Source organism: Coturnix japonica, chromosome 37, assembly GCF_054131305.1.
Source record: "Coturnix japonica strain WE chromosome 37, WE-NBRP24, whole genome shotgun sequence".
Lineage (NCBI taxonomy): Eukaryota > Metazoa > Chordata > Aves > Galliformes > Phasianidae > Coturnix > Coturnix japonica.
This window is the reverse complement of record NC_140699.1, coordinates 3,370,455-3,386,004: the sequence shown is the minus strand read 5'-3', so window position 1 is coordinate 3,386,004 and position 15,550 is coordinate 3,370,455. Positions and strand designations below refer to the sequence as shown.

The following is a 15,550-nucleotide window of genomic DNA, read 5'->3' as shown; positions in this document are numbered from 1 at the left end:
CTTGAACACCAGTCCCATGGTTGCAAGTCACTATGCAAACATATTGAACCCAAAAGAACATCTGTCCTGCAGGCAACCAAAACCTGAGTTCCTTTTACTTCAGACCCACTGTGAAACATCAAAACACATAAACGTGTGATAGTCAAACCACTGGCTGCCTTTTCATGACCCAGAACAGTACTCCTGGCTTCCTGAACAGACTCCTCATGGCATCTACCATTGCCACAACTGTGACTGTCAAAGACACAAAGGAAATATGCTCACCAATGCAGTCCTTTGTTCTTTGTGTGTGATTTGCAGATATCTATTTTACTTTGAGCTCTGGGAATAGTCAGCTCTACCAGGTCTCTTACTGTGAGTAGCAGACTCACCTATCCAGATGCAGCCTCCAACATAAAGGCATAGGAAAAAGGCAGTGTACTACTAGGAGAAGTTCCTGCTTCTCCTACCATGAAAGCCTGCACGTACAACATGCACTCCAGCCTCTCTGCACATACTTATCTTAGTCAAATGTTTCGGTGAACAAGAATTACAGTTTGGGATCTCAGGCACAGGAGAGATTTGAATAATATCTTGAATATTGCTTCCATTGTACATATATCAGTAATTATTATTCTACAGACAGACTGAAACAGGTCTTTGTGCCATACTAAAACCAAATACTTTCTACAAACCCAGGCAATCAAGTCTAGGGAAAAAACCTCAGCACAGACTACTGCAACTGGATCACTGTATAATAGAAACTAGATTTTACTTTACTGTTCTCTGCTGTATTTCAGACAACACCTGTCTCACCTGTGACATGAATCTTGAAGGTGAGTTTCTGGCCAGCAGCCTCGCAGCTGTACTCCCCTGCATCTTTCTTCTCCACCTGGCTCACCACCAGCCGACGCTGTTTGCCCTCTGACTCCACCTTGAACTTCTTGCTCCAGGTGATCAGTTTCCCCTCCTTGTACCACTTCACCTCCATCTTCTCCTGGGCCACCTCGCAGCTCAGCGTGGCATTTTCTGTTGGTGCAGCCTTCATCTCCTTTTGTATCTTGTCCTTCTCTGTAAACACGTCTTCTTTCTCTGCAGGGACATCACAAGAGTCACACAGTTTTGCTGTAGTCTGCTGCAGAGCTTACTCCAGTTGCCCGTTTTCATTATACTTGCACTTCACAGGGAGCATCGTGATGCCTCACTAAGACAGGAAAATACTTTCCCCTCTATTTTGCCTTCGGAAATGATAGATATATCATTTCATGTCATATCATATCATATCACATCATATCACAAAGCTAAACATTTTGCAGTCTGATAGCAGATTTGGACATGAGATTTAGAACACCTGCATGCACTGCTGAACCTCCTCCCTTATCTTTTTTTCTTCTGATGTCTCTCTACATTTCCAGTAAATCAGAAGGGAACGGCCCTCTAGAACAGGTTGCCCAAGGAGACTGTGGATGCTCCATCCCTGCAGACATTCAAGGCCAGGCTGGATGTGGTTCTGGGTAGCCTGGGCTGCTGGTTGGCAACCCTGCACATAGAAAGAAGGGGGTTGGAACTGGATGAGCACTGTGGGCCTTTGCAACCCAGGCCATTTATGAGTCTGATTAGTGGCATTTTCCACCTAATTGTGTCACTCAAATTTTGTAACCAGATCTCTTCAAACACCTCCCCTTTTCTCACTCCTTGCATGCCTGGTGTGCTCTTGCACTGTAACCCTGCAGACACCAGCTGACTACAAGAGCTGCACAAGTTACCCTCCTTGCCTATGGTTTGTTGCAGTAATTCATTCCTGGATGGAAAAGCACATGTAGAAAAGTGTTGCTATGAGACTAGATGACAAAGAAAGTCCTAGAGCCAAAATGTTTTGCACCAGAGAGGCTGTCAGTTGATCCTCCAAATGCAAGACACACCAAATGAAGCGTTCCTTTATCTCTGGGATTCCAAGCATTTTCTCACCTCTGACTTTCACTTGGAATGTTGCTTTGTCATCTTTTGTTTCACAGCTGTAGCTCCCTTGGTCTTTCAGGGTCACATTTTTGACCATGAGCTTGCGGTGCGTCCCCTGGGAGATGATGGTTGTCTTCTGGTCCTGCTTCACCTCTGTTTGATCTTTCTTCCATACGACAGCTCCGCTTGCAGCTGACACCTCACACACCAGCTCCAGGTCTTCAGAAGGACTGACTGATATTTCTGGAGTCATTTTGGGCTTGTTGACAACATTAATGGCTTCATCTGAAGAAAAAAAGAGAAAGTGGTTTACATCCTGACTCAGGCTTATTCAGCACAGCATGAAGATACAGTTAGAACTGATTGTAATGTCTCTGCTCATTACATTTGGGTGATCGAGTTTCACCTCTGGAGATACTCACATACAAACGTGTGCTTGATTCTCCTGTGTAAGGAAAGAGTAAGTTCTATGCAGACAGTTCTTATTTCTTTTAATCAATTCTGTATTCTGCACGTGTTCTTCTGAAGCTAAAATGAAGGCAGCTAAGTAACGTGTTTTCAATGCATGAACAAACCTATTCAACACCTTGTCTCTAAGCTAACAAGCAGCGTTTGATGAGCACATCAGTATTTCATGCCCTTCATTCCATCCAGACAGAACCTGCCTGAGGAGCAAGCTGATGGCTGTCAGCTACAGGCAGACCAAGCTTAGTATTGCATTTCTTACAGCAACAACTGTTGCTTTCAGTCACTGGATATACCAAGGCCAATTGCTATGCCAGGCACATTTATGGCATCAGTGAACAAATAATGCATTAAAAATTGTAATAGACAGGAGCCATCTATTCTTGTAAAACTAGGTGACCAAAGAAGAACAGCCCCTCTAGAGTCAAGCTGTTAAGAACTAATAGCATCAATCAGTATCACATAGGTAGATTACTTCCCTGCCCTAAGACCATCTTGTGACCATTTGTTGCTCCTAATTAAACCCCCTCTTGATGGCATTTTTGTCTGAGCCACGTGACATTTTGTGATAGGAGTTACTGCTAGTGTTCCCTTCACCCTACACCAAAGTAGGAGGTATCCATTCTCAGGGAATCATGCAGGCTTCCTCTGGATTTGATGCTCAGAGACAGCCCCAGAACTTTTTAAATCTTAGCTTAACTCTCATCCAATAATGTTCATCAAACAGTGCAACTTGTCCTTTGGGGATGCCTTTGTTCTGCATCCACCAGTTCCAACGGAGTCTTCTTGGCTAGTTTTAGATCAGTTTTTCAACAGATAAAGAAAGGGGCTTTGAATTACAAAGTGAAATTGCAGAATGCATGATTCTCAACCAAACAGAACGGGAGGTGGGATGCAGGGTGAATACCTGAGCCAACACCACCTGCAAGCAATCCTTCAATATCTTAGGAATCTCTAGCCATCCCAAATCCAGTGTTGTGCTTGATCTATCATCTCTGCTGAGTTTTTAGCCTGCTGATGGTGAGCATAATGGTGGTGATGGGTGAGCAGTTGGACTAGAGGGTATTAATCAACCTTAAGGAGCCTGTGATCAGAGGAATGTGAATGTGCTGTTAAAGGTCACAAGCGCTGCACTGCAGCATGAGCATACACAGCAAAAGGCTTTCAGTAGAGCTTCAGTTCATAAATGAGGACTGGGTTATGGAAAAGAGGTTCAAGATAGAAACCAGAAACCAGATCTTAACGCCAGGTTCTGTGAATGCAGCCAGTTGAATTTCACAGATATTGACTTTCAATGACAATTTCTTGTGTTATTTTATCCTCCAGCTCCACCCTGAACAGGAACATGTCAGTGACAAGCATTACTCCTCCAGGCTTGACCTGACAGTGCTTTACTTGCACTATGAGCTAATGGCTGTGCTTACAGCACCTCAGGGAGACACCTCAGAGATCACAACGTCCTTCGGGTACAGCAGGAGACACTCAGCTCTCCAAATGTGGAGTTTAATTTGTCAAAAGAGGAGACTGGATTCCCATGCTAAGAACTTAGGACCGTTTCAGTCATAGGTTTAAAGATGATGTAAGTGCTGAGGCAATTCATGAACTAGAAGAATGAAGCCCAGATGTCAGGGCTCAAGTCGTGACTCCAGTTGTCTCTTTGTTTATGAAGTTTGCCAGTGCTGAAACAAAATATGGGCACACAAAATATGTACGATGGTAAAGAACTGCAGGGACATTGCTGACCATGAGGCATTCATTTATCATAAGGCCAAACATACACGTTTAATCCTAGTTCTAATTGCTAGATTCTAATTCAGAAGCTGGCAAATTGGCAGCTTTTATAAACCACGTACCAGATTACCTTATCTCCACAAGTTGAAAGACATACACTGTACAGGGGACAGAGCCAAAGGAAGAAGCCCAGGGCTTAAAGAAAATGTCTAAACTCGGAAAACTGAGGAAAGAATTGGAACAAGCAAACTAGAAGGAAATAAATGGAGGGTGTTCTATTACTGCATTGTAACCCCCTGGAAAACAAATCGAGCCTAAAAGATGGAGACAACACTTAGGACTGAAAAGAAAAACAGAATTCCTTTATGGAAGTTAATTGGAGTGCAAAAGTTAGATGATGAAACTGGCCTCTATTAACACACAGTGGAATAATTGTAGTCACCTCACCACTGCTGGATGTGAGCCCAGCCACACAAAAGCAGCTGCTGGTTTTCACTGCAGATACTGCAGGAAGGAGGAACAGCCTCCGGACTGAACCAGCTGAGCGTGGCCCTACCAGGATTTGCTCCAAAAGTCTTATTACCAGTAGTGCTTCCTGCTGAAATACATGGGGGTCCTCCTTTGATTCCAACCCCAACCCACCCCACCATGCCCCCTGATAACATCCATCAGGGCCACATCTCCACAGTTCCTGAACACCTCCAGGGATCCCACCACCTCCCTGGGTAGCCTGTGCCAGTTAATTCTGAGGGCAGACCTGCCAGTATGAAATATTATGCTAACGTGACAAAGAGGGAGAAGAAAAGCAAAATTAAGACTAGCTGACAAGCCTTGGCAGGAAGTTCTGCTCTCCATAAGTTTAGTCCCGTTATTCAATTCTGTTTGGAGCTGTCTCCATGCCTCTCTGGAGTTTGTTCATTGAGAAGAAGCAATTAAGTAAGCTCTCCAATGCCAAATTGCATACACTACTCTAGGGCTTTGTTGTTTCTCCATGGATCAACAAGGGTGACAAGCCAGAAGAATATGATGAAGAGCCTCATGCATACTCAGTGTAAAAAAGAACAAGGCAATTGTTGCTGGGAAGAAGGTGCATTTGCATTTGTGTCTTCTGCAGAGGGTACTGCAGAAATGGAAAGTCTTCCACTGGAGCAAACAAAGGGCTCTCATTTATTGCAATCAAGGCCCAGCGTGTGGATCTCAGAGATCAGACCTAAACCCTGCAGCAAAACAGAGACCTGCGTGGGAAAGTTCAGTTTCTCCCTACATCTGTGTAAGAAAAAGCCCACCATGGAATGACAGCTAAGTAAACATCCCTGTGACTCGTCACAGGTCTCTTCTACATGTCAGTGCTGAGCAATTCAAGATATTTCATTTGGTCTTCTTGCCAGATTTACTAAGTAAAAATCAACCAAACATCTCCTTCTACTGATTAAGAATGCTCTAAACATGCTTCTGCAGAGGTTTCCACCCAGTGACAAACAGCTCCTCCCATCACGAATGTTTATTTGTTATATTTGGTCATGCAAAGCTGATTGATAGAGATATTATTGGAATGATTGCTCCCCTACTTCTAAACTATTCCAGTGCAATCAAAAAGGCTGTCTGAACCTGGAGCTGAAAGTACTGCTCTATGGTGATGCAGTGGTAAACCTGCTGACTGAATGCACTGGCCAATAGCTGTGAACTGCAGACATTCATCAGCTGGCATGAAGCAATCTGGTTCAGATACCAAGCAGCTGGGTAGACTGGCTTACCCTACACTCAGTGCTATCATGTTTAGGGCAAAACCAGGACTCACGTCAGTCCATGGGATGCAATTTCAGGTATTTGGTACAGTCAGTGAATGCCTGCAGCCCCAGTTCTAATCATCAGATCACAGCAACTATGCCTTGACTGGAAGAGGAAAGGAGAAGGATCAAAGCAAATACCTCTCAGTCTCATCTTGGTGCTGACATCAACATTTTTGGCAACAAATTTCACTTCTGCTCCATCATCGTTCTTGGTGACGTTCTTTATCATTAGGCTGTGAGTAGTTTGGGTTCTCTTGATGATGCAGGTCTCGCTTTCCTGTAAGACTTTACCATTGATGTACCAAGTGCCGCAACACGTTGTTGTAATGTCAATAGTAAACATGGCATTCCTTCCAGGTACAGCTTCACCAGTTGTTAGTGGGGATTTCACAGCCAGGACTGGTTCTGAGGAAGAACAACATGGATGTCTTAATGCTCTTTAGATGCAAGTCTGGTATCTCATTTAGAGATGGAAGATTAAATCACAGGTACATTTCTACTTCACCCTTTGCATGAGTGCTGGAAGAAGCACTTCTATGCTTCAAATCTGTTACAGAAAGTTCTGCCTCTTGCACATGTGAGATATCAAAAGATAAGGATATTCATGTCTCTGTCACAGAAACAGAACTTGTATCACTTTAGTGGTAGCTGGAGGTTGATAGGAGATAGGAGAACTAGGAATAAAGGAAAGCCTTTGGTGTGTTAATGCACTACTATCCTTCAAGTCAAAGAAAACAACTTTAGGGAACCAACACAGCTGCTCAGCACACACTGACCCATTTCCATTGGGGTTTTTGTGCTTACCAAGGTGCACGCTCCCTGGGAATTCCAGAGACGGGCTCTGTCCATGCGCATTGACTGCAGACACTCGGAACTGATCATCAGCCTCTTCAGACAGATTGCTCACCGTGAACTCTGGGACGGGGACATGAGACTCGTGGCACCTCACCCACGTGAAGCCAGTTAGTTTCTTGCATTCCACAATGTAGCCATCGATTGGAATGGGGCGTTGCATCTTCGGAGGGGACCATGCCAGCGTCACTGAGGTTTCTGTTTTATTTTTCACCACGGGGTCAGATGGGGGCTGGGTGGGAGGTTTTCTGGGAGCTGAACAGAAAGAAATACAGAAATATTAGCATAAGGTCATGTAGGCTGGAAAAGACCTTCAAGATCAGCAGACTCAACTTTCAGCATGACCTACTGAGTCCCACCATTAACTACTGTGCTACCTGAGGACATACATGACAAGATTATTCCTGCAGGTATTTGCATAGTGAATATATTCACCCTCTGGTTGCTTCTGAACATTTTAGAGGTTAAATTCCCATCAGACGTTTTCACTGTGTGCAGCCACTGATACAGGCAGGAGGCTGGGAATTACCTGATGGGCTCTAGTTACAGACTACTGACACAGTAAAGGATTGATTTCATTTCATTTTGGCCATCAGAAGGTATGGTGTCTGGTTTAAGTCACCCAATTATAATTTAAGACTCCAATTATAATCATATGGAGAACAGCGCATTTAGGAGAACTCATCTCATCTTAATAAACCTGAATGAAATCACAGAATCATAGGATCACGGGAGGGCTTGGGTTGGAAGAAACCTTCAAGATCATCCAGTTCTAAACACCCTGCCATGGGCTGGCTGCCCACTAACCAGCTCAGGCTGCCCATCACCCATCCAACCTTGCCTTCAACACCAAGGACAGGCATCCACAGCTTCTCTGGGCAGCCTGAAATGGAAGCAATGAGCCACACGTTGAAGACACTGAAATATTCATTACTGTAGAGAGAGCCAAATACTCCATACATATTGCCTGCCTGGTCAATTGCATTAAAATGCCAACAACAGACTCATCCAGCTCATTGAAAATGGTGTGAACATGGCGTACAGGATTCTTCCAGCAGCTAGTTAGATCTGCAAAGAGCAAAGACAGGAAATCTCAATGCCATACAATTTTCCTGACCCATCCTGACACATAACTGCTTTGATGTGCACTGTTACCTGCCTGTCAGTTGCTGTTAGTCAGTGCTGGATGCCAAAGGTCCCACTAACATAGCATGAAGCCAAAAGCTAGACGCTGGAATCAGATCTCCTGACCTTACCATCAGAAATTGAGATGTCATATTTTGCTCAGAGGTGCCTGCTTTTAGGAGGGACAGCTACCGAGCTTTTTCTGCTCCAGGAACCAGCTTGAGCTCCAGAATTTAAACAGCAGTCAGAAATTAAACTAAGCTTTGTCACCTCCATCAAATAGAAGGAGTGGTTGGGTTCTACAGCTTTCCAAATCACTTAGAAACTGGCACAACAATCAGATGCCTACCTTTTCTTTTTGAACTTGTTAATACATAGAGCTTAATAGCATCAGAATGCCCCAAGCACTTCAGATAACATGACAGCTATAAACCCTTCTTTAAGGATTCCTTTGTTTAACCACTGAGTAACTGTAATTCAGTGGTGCTGGTGGGAGAAGGGAAGTCGTGATCTTCCCAGATGGTGAATAGAGTTGATTTTCACATGCAGACTGGTGCTGCAGCACAGCCAGAAACCACTCATTTGGGAAACACAGCACCAAGAAAATAACAGGAAGAGCTTCATAAAATCAGGCAGCTTCACCCAAATTTCCGTCTGATCATCACAGTGGCCCTCCTTTGGACCCACCCCAACAGCTCCACATCCTTCCCAGGCCTGGACACAGTGCTGCAAATAGGGCCTCACAAGAGCTGAGCAGGAGGGGACAATCACCTCCCTCTCCTGCTGGCCACCCCTTTTTCAGTGCAGCCCAGAACACACATGGATCTATCTTTTTCATATGTATATTCCCATAGATGTACATATATATACCACACCTACACCCCCACAATCTGCTACAACTCCATATTCCTCCCCATATTTGCCCCCGACAGCCCCCAGTAGCCCCATATCACCCTAAGGCCCCCACAACCCTCTATCTCTCCATACACCACCCCTTAAAGCCCCATACCTGCCCATATCCTCCAATAGCTCCCCACAACCCCTACACACCCTCACAGCCCCCTAGAGCCCCTAGTCCTCCTATGGCCCACCACAGCCCCATATCCCCCCTACAGTCCCCCTCAGCTCCTTTTACAGCCCCTGCACAGCTCTATAGAACAGTCTGATAGAACTACCTCTAGTAGAAGCAATCTCCACACAGAGATCCTTTCCCAGTGGCACTCAGCCCTTCAGTGGGGTCTAAGAGAGCTGCAGCCAGACTCAAACACAACTGCTCACACAGCTCAGCTGCCTTCACCTGTGCTCCTGACGCTGACACATTGCAGCCCCACATCCCCCTCTGCCTCCCCACAACGGCCACTCCCGCGCACTGCGGCTCAGCCAATCGGAGCCGGCGGAGCTGCCGCTGCCCAATGGGAGGCCGGGGGAGGCCGGCGCTGGGACGGGGAGAGGAGAGAAGAGACAGAGGCAGCACTGAGGTGGGATGGGCTGATGGGGAGTGCGGGGAGGACAGGGGGGTGTGGGGCTGTGGGGGGGCAGAGGGGGATGTGGGGCTGCAATGTGTCAGCGTCAGGAGCACAGGTGAAGGCAGCTGAGCTGTGTGAGCAGTTGTGTTTGAGTCTGGCTGCAGCTCTCTTAGACCCCACTGAAGGGCTGAGTGCCACTGGGAAAGGATCTCTGTGTGGAGATTGCTTCTACTAGAGGTAGTTCTGTAAGACTGTTCTATAGAGCTGTGCAGGGGCTGTGGGGGTCTCTAGGGAGTCTCTATTTCCTATCACAAACGTCCTACAAACCATGTCTGGGCATTGCTGTCTCGGCCTGGATCTCAGCTCCTGAGACTGTCAGATGTGAAGCAGCAGCAGCTGGGACAGGGCTGGCTCTGTGTGCCCTCTGTGGGTCTGTGGGCACAGAGTGGGGCAGAGGGATGACTGTGAGAGGGAGGAATTGCCCAGCCACTAGAAAGAGGAAATCAGCTGAAAAGGGGAGATTTTAGAAGCACTGAGGCTGTGGCTGCTTTGACAGTAAGAAGAAACCAAGCTGTCACTGTGCAGATGGGAACTCCAGTAGGAGAGCTGTGGTGGCTTTACAGATGGCAGACAGCAGCTGGAGTGTAGAGCCAAGGGTAGGGGGGGATCTTCCTCTTAGCAATGCCATGCAAAGAATGATGCAGACTCCTGCAGGGTCGGCTTTGCTGTGTGACCCTGGGTGGAAGCAGCTGGAAGGTCTCAGCCCTTCTGCGTTATCCCAGGAGCAGGAGAATGGAGTTGTAGCAGATTGTGGGGGTGTAGGTGTGGTATATATATGTACATCTATGGGAATATCTGTATGAAAAAGATAGATACATGTGTATTCTGGGCTGCACTGAAAAAGGGGTGGCCAGCAGGAGAGGGAGGTGATTGTCCCCTCCTGCTCAGCTCTTGTGAGGCCCTATTTGCAGCACTGTGTCCAGGCCTGGGAAGGATGTGGAGCTGTTGGGGTGGGTCCAAAGGAGGGCCACTGTGATGATCAGAGGGAAATTTGGGTGAAGCTGCCTGATTTTATGAAGCTATTCCCATTATTTTCTTGGTGCTGTGTTTCCCAAATGAGTGGTTTCTGGCTGTGCTGCAGCACCAGTCTGCATGTGAACATCAACTCTATTCACCATCTGGGAAGATTAGGACTTCCCTTCTCCCAGCAGCACCACTGAATTACAGTTACTCAGTGGTTAAACAAAGGAATCCTTAAAGAAGGGTTTACAGCTGTCGTGTTATCTGAAGTGCTTGGGGCATTCTGATGCTATTAAGCTCTATGTATTAACAAGTTAAAAAAGAAAAGGTAGGCATCTGATTGTTGTGCCAGTTTCTAAGTGATTTGGAAAGCTGTAGAACCCAACCACTCCTTCTATTTGATGGAGGTGACAAAGCTCAGTTTAATTTCTGACTGCTGTTTAAATTCTGAATCTTGAGCTGGATCCTGGAGCAGAAAAAGCTCGGAAGCTGTCCCTCCTACAAGCAGGCACCTCTGAGCAAAATATGACATCTCAATTTCTGATGGTAAGGTCAGGAGATCTGATTCCAGCGTCTAGCTTTCGGCTTCATGCTGTGTTAGTGGGACCTTTGGCATCTAGCACTGACCAACAGCAACTGACAGGCTGGTAACAGTGCACCCCAAAACAGTTATGCGTCTATTTATGTTATGAGGGAAAACTGTATCGCATTGAGAATTCCTATTTTTACTCTTTTCAGATCTAACTAGCTGCTGGAAGAATCCTGTACGCCATGTTCACACCATTTTCAATGAGCTGGATGAGTCTGTTGTTGGCATTTTAATACCATTGACCAGGCAGGCAATATGTATGGAGTATTTGGCTCCCTACAGTCATGAATGTTTGAGTATCTTCAACATGTGGCTCATTGCTTCCATTTCAGGCTGCCCAGAGAAGCTGTGGATGCCTGTCCTTGGTGTTGAAGGCGAGGTTGGATGGGTGATGGGCAGCCTGAGCTTGTTAGTGTGCAGCCAGCCCATGGCAGGGTGTTTAGAACTTAATGACCTTGATGGTTTCTTCCAACCCAAGCCCTCCTGTGATCCTATGATTCTGTGATTTCATTCAGGTTTATTAAGATGAGATGAGTTCTCCTAAATGCGCTGTTCTCTATATGATTGTAATTGGAGTCTTAAATTATAATTGGGTGACTTAAACCAGACACCAAACTTTCTGATGGCCAAAATGAAATGAAATCAATCCTTTACTGTGTCAGTAGTCTGTAACTAGAGCCCATCAGGTAATTCCCAGCCTCCTGCTTGTATCAGTGGCTGCAAACAGTGAAAAGGTCTGATGGGATTTTAACCTCTAAAATGTTCCGAAGCAACCAGAGGGTGAATATATTCCCTATGCAAATACCTGCAGGAATAAGCTTGTCATGTATGTCCTCAGGTACCACAGTAGTTAATGGTGGGACTCAGTAGGTCATGCTGAAAGTTGAGTCTGCTGATCTTGAAGGTCTTTTCCAGCTTAAATGACCTTATGCTAATATTTCTGTATTTCTTTCTGTTCAGCTCCCAGAAAACCTCCCACCTAGCCCCCAGCTGACCCCGTGGTGAAAAATAAAACAGAAACCTCAGTGATGCTGGCATGGTCCCCTCCGAAGATGCAACGCCCCATTCCAATCGATGGCTACATTGTGGAACCCAATAAACTAACTGGCTTCACCTGGGTGAGGTGCCACAAGTCTCATGTCCCCGTCCCAGAGTTCACGGTGAGCAATCTGTCTGAAGAGGCTGATGATCAGATCCGAGTGTCTGCAGTCAATGCGCATGGACAGAGCCCGTCTCTGGAATTCCCAGGGAGCGTGCACCTTGGTAAGCACAAAAACCCCAATGGAAATGGGTCAGTGTGTGCTGAGCAGCTGTGTTGGTTCCCTAAAGATGTTTCCTTTGACTTTAAGGATAGTAGTGCATTAACACACCAAAGGCTTTCCTTTATTCCTAGTTCTCCTATCTCCTATCTACGTCCACCTACCACTAAAGTGATAAAAGTTCTGTTTCTGTGACAGAGACATGAATATCCTTATCTTTTGATATCTCACATGTGCAAGAAGCAGAACTTTCTGTAACAGATCTGAAGCATAGAAGTGCTTCTTCCAGCACTCATGCAAAAGGAGAAGTAGAAATGTGCCTATGATTAAATCTTCCATCCATAAATGAGATACCAGACTTGCATCTAAAGAGCATGAAGACATCCATGTTGTTCTTCCTCAGAACCAGTCCTGGCTGTGAAATCCCCCCTAACAACTGGTGAAGCTGTACCTGGAGGGGATGCCATGTTTACTACTGATCTTACAACAATGTGTTGCAGCACTTGGTACCTCAGTGGTAAAGTCTTACAGGAAAGCGAGACCTGCATCATCAAGAGAACCCAAACTACTCACAGCCTAATGATAAAGAACGTCACCAAGAACGATGATGGAGCAGAAGTGAAATTTGTTGCCTAAAATGTTGATGTCAGCACCAAGATGAGAGTGAGAGGTATTTGCTTTGATCCTTCTCCTTTCCTCTTCCAGTCAAGGCATAGTTGCTGTGATCTGATGATTAGAACTGGGGCTGCAGGCATTCACTGACTGTACCAAATACATGAAATTGCATCCCATGGACTGACGTGAGTCCTGGTTTTGCCCTAAACATGATAGCACTGAGTGTAGGGTAAGCCAGTCTACCCAGCTGCTTGGTATCTGAACCAGATTGCTTCATGCCAGCTGATGAATGTCTGCAGTTCACAGCTATTGGCCAGTGCATTCAGTCAGCAGGTTTACCACTGCATCACCATAGAGCAGAACTTTCAGCTCCAGGTTCAGACAGCCTTTCTGATTGCACTGGAATAGTTTAGAAGTAGGGGAGCAATCATTCCAATAGTATCTCTATCAATCATCTTTGCATGACCAAATAGAACAAATAAACATTCATTATGGGAGGAGCTGTTTGTCACTGGGTGGAAACCTCTGCAGAAGCATGTTTAGAGCATTCTTAATCAGTAGCAGGAGATGTTTGGTTGTTTTTTACTTAGTAAATCCGGCAAGAAGACCAAATGAAATATCTTGAATTGCTCAGCACTGACACAATGATGAGTGCAGGAACAGAAGGTGATACTTTTTCAGAGATGTTGCAGGAAACATTGACCACGTTAGCCTGATCTAAATTGAAATAACGAGGCCTTTGCTCCTGACAGGTGCTGCAGTGAGATTTACCAATAAGAGCAAAGATGTAGAAAAGATCTCTGCTTTGCTGCAGGGTGTAGGTCTGATCTCTGAGATCCACACGCTGGGCCTTGATTGCAATAAATGAGAACCCTTTGTTTGCTCCAGTGGAAGACTTTCCATTTCTGCAGTACCCTCTGCAGATGACACAAATGCAAATGCACCTTCTTCCCAGCAATAATTGCCTTTTTTTTTTTACACTGAGTATGCATGAGGCTCTTCATCATATTCTGCTGGCTTGTCACCCTTGTTGATCCATGGAGAGACGAGAAAGCCCTAGAGTAGTGTATGCACTTTGGCATTGGAGAGCTTACTTAATTGCTTCTTCTCAAAGTACAAACTCCAGAGAGGCATGGAGACAGCTCCAAAGAGAATTGAATAATGGGTATAAATTTAAGGAGAGCAAAACACCCTGCCAAGGCTTGTCAGCTAGTCTTAATTTTGCTTTTCTTCTCTTTCTTTGTCACGATAGCATAATATTTCATACTGGCAGTTCTGCCCACAGAATTAACTGGCACAGGCTGCCCGGGGAGGTGGTGGGATCCCTGGAGGTGTTCAGGACCAGTTCTTGGGACCAGTGCTTTTTTACATGGTTATCAGTGACACCAATGATGCAATGGAGTGCACCCTCTGCTGTTTGCTGAGTGGTGCGGCTGATGCAGTGGAAGGAAGGGATGCCATTCAGAGGGAGCTGAACCGAGAGGTTGGCCTAGGTGAATCTAATGAGGTTCAAGACAGCAAAGTGCAAATTTTGCACTTGGGCTGGAGGAATCCCAGGCATTTCTACAGCCTGGGAGGAGCAGTCCTTAAGAGAAGCCCCGCAGAGAAGGACCTGGGGGTCCTGGTGGATGAAAAACAGAACGTGAGCCATCAGCGTGCTCTTGCAGCTCAGAGAGCAAATGGTCCCCTGGGCTCCATCAGAAGAGGGGATGGCCAGCAGGGACAGGGAGGTGATTGATCTTCATGATCCTTGAGGTCCTTTCCAACCCGGGCCATTCTATGATTCTATGATTACACTCGCTGTCAGAAATAACGGCAGCTGTACAGAAGCTGGATATATTTGGGGACAGTTCTTGTAACCAGCTGATTTTAAGACCTTGCCCGAGTCGAGAGTCTACATTGCATGTCAGAAGAAAGCTGGGAAAGTGGTTATTGCTCATTCTTTTTCATTTGCTGATTCTTTCTTTCGGGTTCCTTTTCCAAAGGAGATTCTGGTGATGGAAGCAGTTGAAGAAAGAACCAAAGCAGCTCTTGCCAAGAGTGCTTGAAGTCCCTGTGGAGAGAAGCAAAGAACTTGGGCTTCCTCTGGCATGCTCCCCACCATGTCTCAGGAAGGAGACAACTGCTGTTCCACTTTCTGCTCTGTGTGTGGAAAGGTACGTCTGGGTTTCTTCTGCTTGTTTTTTCTTTCTTTTTCTGGCTTTGAAGGAGAAGGGGTGGAGCAAGGGGAGACCCACTGGTCATTTGTTACCTCAAGAACAGGATGGATTCTGCATTCACTGTGAAAAACCTGGGCTAGTAGCATGGGCATGTTTCAGGCTGGACTCTTCTTTTGCTGCTTGGTTTCCTTTTGGCTACAGGGAGACAGCTGTCTAAAGGTGTGTTTTCAAACCCACTCTCCAAAACCATGTTTCACTGTTGCAGGTGGTTCAGTGTGCTCTTGCAGTGCAGATGCTGTAGTTTGCTGTAGAATCTGAATGGTTTCTGTTCCTAGGGGAGGACTGGGAGGAGGTAGTGAGAAGAGAATTCAATGCCTGAGGTGTATCTTAGTGAGAAATGTAGGCATGAGGTGCTGAAAGTCTTGAGCTGTCAAAGGCCAGTGAGGCTCAGACTCCTTAACCTGCTGGAGCAGGGTGGAAGCAAGGAGTGGGCACTGCCGTCCCACAAGCGGCACTTGGTTCTGGTCTGCCAGGTCTGTGC

General features: G+C 46.0%; 1 protein-coding gene across 1 annotated transcript in view; it reads right to left on the bottom strand.

Moving 5' to 3' along the window:
* Nucleotides 1-1,753: 1,753 nt before the first annotated feature.
* Nucleotides 1,754-15,550, bottom strand: part of LOC146754947 (obscurin-like protein 1) — a 21,881-nt gene continuing 8,084 nt past the window's right edge. The window contains exons 2-3 of the mRNA XM_085526500.1: nucleotides 6,063-6,329; nucleotides 1,754-2,223 (exon numbers count right to left, since the gene is read on the bottom strand). Coding sequence (XP_085382626.1) covers nucleotides 1,775-2,223; nucleotides 6,063-6,329 — 716 coding nt within the window. The 3' untranslated portion in view covers nucleotides 1,754-1,774. The remainder of the gene's footprint in view (nucleotides 2,224-6,062; nucleotides 6,330-15,550) is intronic.